At 38.0% G+C, this 7,930-nt stretch overlaps 1 protein-coding gene across 1 annotated transcript; it reads left to right on the top strand.

Annotated features, from left to right (window-relative positions):
- The first annotated feature begins 3,108 nt into the window (after window positions 1-3,108).
- On the top strand, window positions 3,109-3,588 carry LOC137639733 (tigger transposable element-derived protein 1-like). Its single transcript, XM_068371979.1, has one exon. The coding sequence runs from the start codon at window positions 3,109-3,111 to the stop codon at window positions 3,586-3,588; it is 480 nt and encodes a 159-aa protein (XP_068228080.1).
- The last annotated feature ends 4,342 nt before the right edge of the window (window positions 3,589-7,930 follow it).

Raw genomic sequence — 7,930 nt, forward strand, 5'->3', positions numbered from 1 at the left:
TTATATCACATAAGTCTGATACACACGAGAATACCTCCGAGCTCGGAGAATAATACGCAACTCCCAGACATTAATATATATGAACATTAAATATCTTAAGGTCTCTTTACGTTAAACTCAAAACAAAACTGGGTGATTACTTTACTTTTGACGGGAACTATTCTTAAATCAACCTACTTTGGTTTTAAGACATGGGATACGAGCAAGTTACTGAGTTAATTATTGGTGATCAAAATAATACACACTTGCAAAAATAAATATATTCTATAAAGATAACAATTCAACAGTAATACCAAAAATAAATCACTCTAAATTTAAATCTGATCTAGACCCTTAGACTTATCACAAAATGACACTTCAAGAATTCTACAATCACTTGTTTCCCTAGAAATTATTTTACGAAAGTATATAATTTTGGCAATTAATGAAAAAAATGACAGTTTAACACTATAGAAAATAAACAATACTTACACCTTTACATATAAGTAATTGTTACGCTTACGGCCTTTGGGCTCACACAAGGTTACAGAACGGTTAAGTAAAAAATAAATGCTCTTCACTTTTTAACCAAATCACATAGGGCCAGGCAAAAAAATGAATAAATTTTACAATATAAACTATATTCACAAGATTAACACACTTCATTTCTTTCAAAATCACCAAACGTTTTAACAAACACTATACAGTATTCACGTTTGAGAGGAAATACATAGTGGCTGGATAGATGCTGGTGAGAGGACTGTCGGATGTTTTTCTATGGGCCGACCAAGGGAAAGGCTTGTGCCAACAAGAAGTGTTTTGCTTTAATACACTACGACCGTCGGATGTTGGTTCTTTCAGAAGGTCAAACTGGATCTCTCTGGCCTCCTATGCAATGGCAAACCCTTATATATCATCCTAATTATTATTATTATTATTATTATTATTATTATTATTATTATTATTATTATTATTAAATGCTAAGCTACAACCCTAGGTGGAAAAGCAGGATGCTATAAGCCCAGGGTCCCCAACAGGGAAAATAGCCCAGTGAGGAAAGGAAATAAGGAAATAAGGAAAAATAAAATATTTTAGGAATAGTAACAATATTCAAATAAATATTTCCTATTTAAACAATAAAACCTTTAAGAGAACAAGAGGAAGAGGCACTAGATAGAAAAGTGTGCCCGAGTATACCCTCAAGCAAGAGAACTCTAACCCAAGGCAGTGTAAGACCATGGTACAGAGGCTATGGCACTACCCAAGACTAGAGAACAATGGTTTGATTTTGGAGTGTCCTTCTCCTAGAAGAGCTGCTTACCATAGCTAAAGAGTCTCTTCTACCCTTACCAAGAGGAAAGTAGCCACTGAACAATTACAGTGCAGTAGTTAACCCCTTGGGTGAAGAAGAATTGTCTAGTAATCACAGTGTTGTCAGGTGTATGAGGACAGAGGAGAATCTAAAAAGGATAGGCCAGACTATTTGGTGTCTGTGTAGGCAAAGGGAAAGAACCGTAACCAGAGAGAAGGGTCCTATGTAGTACTGTCTGGCAAGTCAAGGGATCCCATAACTCTCTAGCGGTGCATGTGCACATGGTCTGAGCAGCCTATCATGACGTCAGTTTGCTAACTTGGCAGTTTAAAGTAGGGTTTCATTCATCGCCAAACAAGACAACACTCTCGGCTAACTCTGCCCACCTTCTCCCGTAACATTAGAAAAAGAGTAATTTTAGTCTAGAACCTTCATGCAACTTCCAACCATATGGAAACATGATGCAATCCCTCGTGTTTTATACCTTGTGTGTGTCATACTATACCTTTTAAGAAGTTACATAAGACTTCACAACAAAACTACGTGAAATAGAAATTTATTTCTTTGAAATAACGTAAATTTACATGTACAGAACTGAATGAAAGTTACAACTAAATGAATGACAGTGTTATGTAAAATGCATACATATACTTAATCCTACATGACTGGAACTCACCTTACGAGCTGGCTAGACATCTCTTAAATACACAAATGAAATACATGAATAAAATAATCTACTCTCATGTTAGATCAGCATAAAAAGATTACAAATAGACACGAGAAGAAGGACATGCCTGGGCCTTTGTCCTGAAGCTAACTAACAACTGTTAATGATGAGGATGATTTTATATATATACATATACTGTATATATATATATATATATATATATATATATATATACACACACACACACACATATATATATATATATATATATATATATATATATATATATATAACTAGGCAAGCAGTTAATTCTAATAGCCAGGCCTTCTCCATCCTGAGGCTCAATACTACCCAGTACTCTAGAAGTTTTATTCCAGCTGTTACCAAGTTGTGGAATGATCTTCCTAATCGGGTAGTTGAATCAGTAGAACTTCAAAAGTTCAAAGTTGGAGCAAATGCTTTTTTGTTGACCAGGCGGACATGAGTCTTTTTATAGTTTATATATGACATATCTGTTTTTGACGTTGTTGATAGTTTATATATGACATATCTGTTTTGACGTTATTGCCTTTTTTAGAATGATTTATTGTTAATTTGTTCTCTTCATTTATTTATTTCCTTATTTCCTTTCCTCACTGGGCTATTTTTCCCTATTGGGACCCCTGGGCTTATAGCATCTTGATTTTCCAACTAGGGTTGTAGCTTGGATAGTAATAATAATATATATATATATATATATATATATATATATATATATATATATATATATATATATATATATATATATATATACACAGTAATACCTTGAGATACGAGTGTCCCAACCTATGAAAAATTTAAGATACGAGGAAAGTTCCGAGCAAATTTTTGTCCTGAGATACGAGAACAAACTTGAGATATGAGGTGGTTCCCTATGCAGCCGCCAGGTGGCAGTGTGTGTGAGAGGCTTCTCACCAGGACAGCATCGCTCGGTCTTTCCCGTTGAATCTCCGTCGCGTAAAGTTTATCTCCGAGCATCGGCCGTGGTGTTTTGTTTTTTTACGTGTTTTTTGCGTTAATCAGTGCAGAATTTAGTGAATAAGCAATGGGTCCAAAGCAAGCGAGTGCAAACAAGGGTAGTGAAAAGAAAAAGAGTATGATAATAATCGAGATGAAGTATGAAATAATCGAAAAACATGAGAGTGGTGTAATAGTGACTGATCTGGCGCGCCAATATGAGAGGAGTACATCGACAATATGTACTATCCTCAAGCAGAAGGATGCTAGAAAGAGCACCAAGCCCTCCAAAAGAGTAACCATTCTAGCCAAGCTGCACAGTGATATTCACAATGAGATGGAAAGGCTTCTCTTATTACGGATAAAGGAGAAACAGTTAGCGGGAGGTAGCGTGACCGAGACGATCATATTTGAAAAGGCCAGCAGAATCTATGATGACTTGAAAGGGAAGCAAACAGCCGAGAGAGGGGAAACTTCGATGCTGGCGGAAACCTTCAAAGCCAGCCGTGGCTGCTTGGATAACTTTAATAAACGGACTAGGATACACTCGGTTGTGAGGCCTGAGGAAGCAGCAAGTTCCAATTTGAAAGGCATGGTGGACTTCATCACAACCTTTGCTTCGGTTATCGCCTGACATGGCTTCATCCCCAAAAGTCTTCAACTGTGATGAAACTGGCCTTTTCTGGAAGAAGATGCCCAGGAGGACATTCATCACGTCAGAGGAGAAGAGACTACCGGGCCATAAACCCATGAAGGACTGGTTAACTCTAGCCTTGTGTGCCAATGCCAGTGGTGACAGTAAGGTCAAGCCCCTGCTGGTGTACCACTTGGAAAACCCACGTGCTTTCAAGAGCAAAAGGATCTTGAAAGGAAAACTGTAAGTGATGTGGCGCACTAATGCTAAGGCTTGTGTTACACGGTATTTCTTTACATAATGGGTTAATCTGTGCTTTGGTCCGGCAGTCAAAAAATATTTGGGCGAGAAAAACATCCCAGTGAAGTGTCTCTTGGTCCTCGTCAAGGCCCCTTGTCACTCTCCTGGTCTCAAAGAGGACATTCTTGATGAGTTCAGGTTCATCAAGGTCCTTTATCTCTCGCCCAACACCACGCCACTCCTCCAGCCCATGTACCAACAAGTTATTTCCAGCTTTAAAAAACAGTACACGAAGCATTTGTTCAAGAAATGCTTCGGTGTCACAGACAACACCAATCTCACACTTCGTGAATTTTGGAAGGAAGATTTCAATATCGTCCATTGCTTAAAAATTATTGATGATGCATGGCAGGGTGTCACAAGAAGAACTCTTAATACAGCATGGAAGAAATTGTGGCCAGCTTCTGTCGCTGAGAGGAACTTTGAAGGGTCCGATACAACAGACCCTGATGACCCCGAACCTATTGTGATGGATGAAATCATGTCTCTTGGAAAGTCCATGGGGCTGGAGGTAGAAGAGGCAGACGTGAACGACCTTGTCGAGGAGCATCAGGAAGAGCTCACGGCACAGGAATTGATAGAGCTCCAGGAGATACAACATTCGGAGGTGTTGCAGGATCTCAGTAGCGAGGAGGAGGTGGAAGACGAGGGCTGCCTTTCTACGGCAGAAATCAAAGACATGTTAGCGAAGTGGCAGGAGTTAGCACCCAGACAAGTTGGCGTGTGGTTGTGCATTAGCCTATTGTGATGACACTTGCGTGCGTCATTTTCACAGCATTTTGAAGGGGAGACAAAAGCAAACATTCTTAGGTAGGTTCTTTATAAAAAGGCCATCAAAAAGTGAAGGTGAAAGTGAGGCAAAAAGAGCCAAGCCAGAAGAAGAAAAATAAGAAGAGGAAAAGGAAAACCAAATTAGAATTAAGTTTAGTGTAATGTAAGATTAACATTTTATTCTTAAGTGTGTGTACAGTAAGCTAATTTCATTTAAGTTAAATTCAAAGTTCCTAATTTCATTTAAGTTGAATTTCAAGTTAAGATTATGTTATGTAGGGTTACAAAAGTGTTGCGTACTGAACGTGTTGCCGTCAAGTCTCTCTTCTCCCCATCCTCTCTCCCTCCTCCCCCTCCGCACACACCGCCGTTAGCCGCTACCGTCTGTATCGAAGGTAACAACTCTATAATAGTGTTACATTTTATTGAGCATCATAACCAGTTCATAGGTATTTCTAATTTTGTGAGCTTATAATGTTAATTAGAACAATTAAAAACACGTTTTTCCACTGTAATTTACTGGCTTTAGGGGTTTTTTCAGAGGGTGGGAACGGATTAATTTTTTTTTTTATTTTATATGAAAAAATTAATGAGATAAGAGCGAATTGACAAACGAGTTTGGTCCCTGAATGCATTAAACTCCTATCTCAAGGCATTGCTGTATATATATATATATATATATATATGTATATATATATATATATATATATATGTGTGTGTGTGTGTGTGTGTATATATATATATATATATATATATATATATATATATATATATATACATATTAGTTTTTCGTCACTGACACAAGTGGCCTTTCATATTTTTGAGCTGCTAACCTAGATATAGCTTTCGATAACAAATTCACTCTGCTTCAATATCACAAACCTAAGTTTAAGAATTAAGTCTACTGATCTTAAACTCAATTTTCCATTTAGTGTGTGATCCTGAGACTGAATAAATTTGATATTAAAAGCTGTTTGTGACTTATAATAGGTATTAATTTATATATCGGATTTTGTCGTAGGAAAATATATTTTTGGGTGAGATGGCCATGTCGTCTTTATGGTAATTCCTCATTGGCAGCTACTACTTGGGATATTTATGTGAGTGATATACCAGAGAAATTTTACCTTAGAGGTCTCAACAGAGTTCTGACCTCCGGAACGAATATCTAAGAGATATTATGTTCAAATCAGGGACGTGTTAATAACACGCCATGGTTATCCTTATTGAATAATGGTAACTTTGTCTCGAAGGAAAGAAGAGGGTAGGACACGTGGGCAAGAGAGCCATTACAACTCCCGATCTCATTGTGCTACAACTAACAAATTTCCTGATGAACCATTCCAGGAGCAACCATCACATGACGCGAGGTCTACACTGAGAATTGGGAGAGGATGTTAAAGTAACGGGCAGGTCATCAGGATGGCGTGGCTATCTTACACAAAAATATATTTTTCCTATGTCAAAATCCGTTTTTTGTGCTCGAGCTATGTCGTCCTGATGGAAGTGTACCAGAGAATTATCATTCTCAGCTGCTGCCAGTAGAGTTTTAACTCTGAAATTCCATAGATATAAGAATACTTCCTACACCATTGGTAACTATGGTATCGAACAAAGAGAGTAAGCGAGAAATTTGTACAAAAGTAGGAGCTAAGTAAATCAATAGCACAGTCCTACTTACTGTGAAGAAGAACTTTGTCTTCAGTAGATGAAAAGACCGAAGTCTATAAAAGGAGGGTTAAAAATTTGTATACACCACTTTCATATTATATAGATAGCACGTCTAAGGAAAAGGAAATGCAAAAAGGAACTGTAATCTTTTATTGTTTCTAAAAGCACATATATGTAGCATCGATAAAACAACATCATATACATCATATACATTATATATATATATATATATATATATATATATATATATATATATATATATATACCGGAGTTTTCAGACCCTAAATTATGGATTAGTGTAGTAAAACAGTATTACTCTTGACATAAAAGGAAAATATCACCTATGACTCATATGTATGGAATAAAAGATCACAGTTCCCTTGCACCATGTAGACCGAGAAATCCCAACTATACAGTCCAAAAGAGGCCATGCGTAAAATTTAAGAAGCTGGTTTAATCACACTACCAGCAGCCACCACAAAGTGTTTAATCTCTTCCAACATACGAAGGTAATGTTCGAAGAACATTCTTGAAGGTTTCCATCCTGTGTAAGCCTTTAAGCTTTTAAGGATATAGATTGGAAAAAAATTAAGGAAGAGGCAACTTTTCTAGGGTAATGATTCGCTGGAATTCTTTCCGGGTCAGCTCTTCTGATGAAGTAGGTGAGTTTGGACCTTAGCTGTTTCAGAGAAAGGTTAGATCCTGTCATCTCCCCTTTAAAAAGTTGACCACCATTAAAGGCCCGGCTCTTTGATAGGTAGGCCTTAAGGCACTCCACAGGGTACAGAGAAGGGTCCTCCTGTAGTGGGACAATCTCCAGAGCCCCAAGCGTTTCGTGGGAAGTCCGTTTTTCACCAAAAATGCAGGATCCGGGTAAAGAGCTACCTCCCCCGAATCCGAGAATTCAATGTGGCCATTATCCCTTGAGTGGGCCACAATCTCACTGACTCTGGCACCAGAAGCCATAGTAAGCAAAAAGATAGACTTTTGAGAAAGATCCCTCAGAGAGGTATAAGCAATATCTATCAAAAAAGCAAAGTGCAGAACTTTATCCAATGGTCATGAAATGGCCGTGAGAGGAGCATTAGTTTCAGTTTAGCACAAGCTTTCAGGATCTTATTGAACAACTCGCTATTAAGTTCGATATCAAAAGCATATGTGATCAGTCTGGTTAGTGTCGACTTACAAGAGGCAATAGCTGTAGAGGCTAGACCTTAATAGTGTAGAGAAATAAAGAAAGAAATACAGAAGTCCATAGAAATGAAAGAGGGCTGATGACTTTTAACGAACGCAACCCATTTTTTCCAGGAAGACAGATATTGTCGTTTTGTGGTGTTGGACTTGTACTCTTCTACGAAATCAATCCTTTCCATTGCAATTCCGAATTTTCTTTGAGCCACGAGGGTGAGAAAATCATTTGCTGAAGTGTTCTCGCTATCCAAGAGGAAGCGAAGACAGTCTTCTATTGAATATCCTTGGACACCACTGGATATGGTAGGGGGACCTGAAAGGGTTTGAGTTCCAGGACAAGAGGGTACCATTGCTCTTGGGCCACTTGGGAGCTACGAGAGCTGCTGTTCCCAGGAAAGTCCGCAGTTTG

Source organism: Palaemon carinicauda, chromosome 4 (genome assembly GCF_036898095.1).
Source record: "Palaemon carinicauda isolate YSFRI2023 chromosome 4, ASM3689809v2, whole genome shotgun sequence".
Taxonomy (NCBI): Eukaryota; Metazoa; Arthropoda; class Malacostraca; order Decapoda; family Palaemonidae; genus Palaemon; species Palaemon carinicauda.

Coding starts and splice junctions, on each gene's coding strand:
- LOC137639733 (XM_068371979.1), top strand. CDS start 3,109: ATGAAGTATGAAATAATCGAAAAACATGAGAGTGGTGTAATAGTGACT.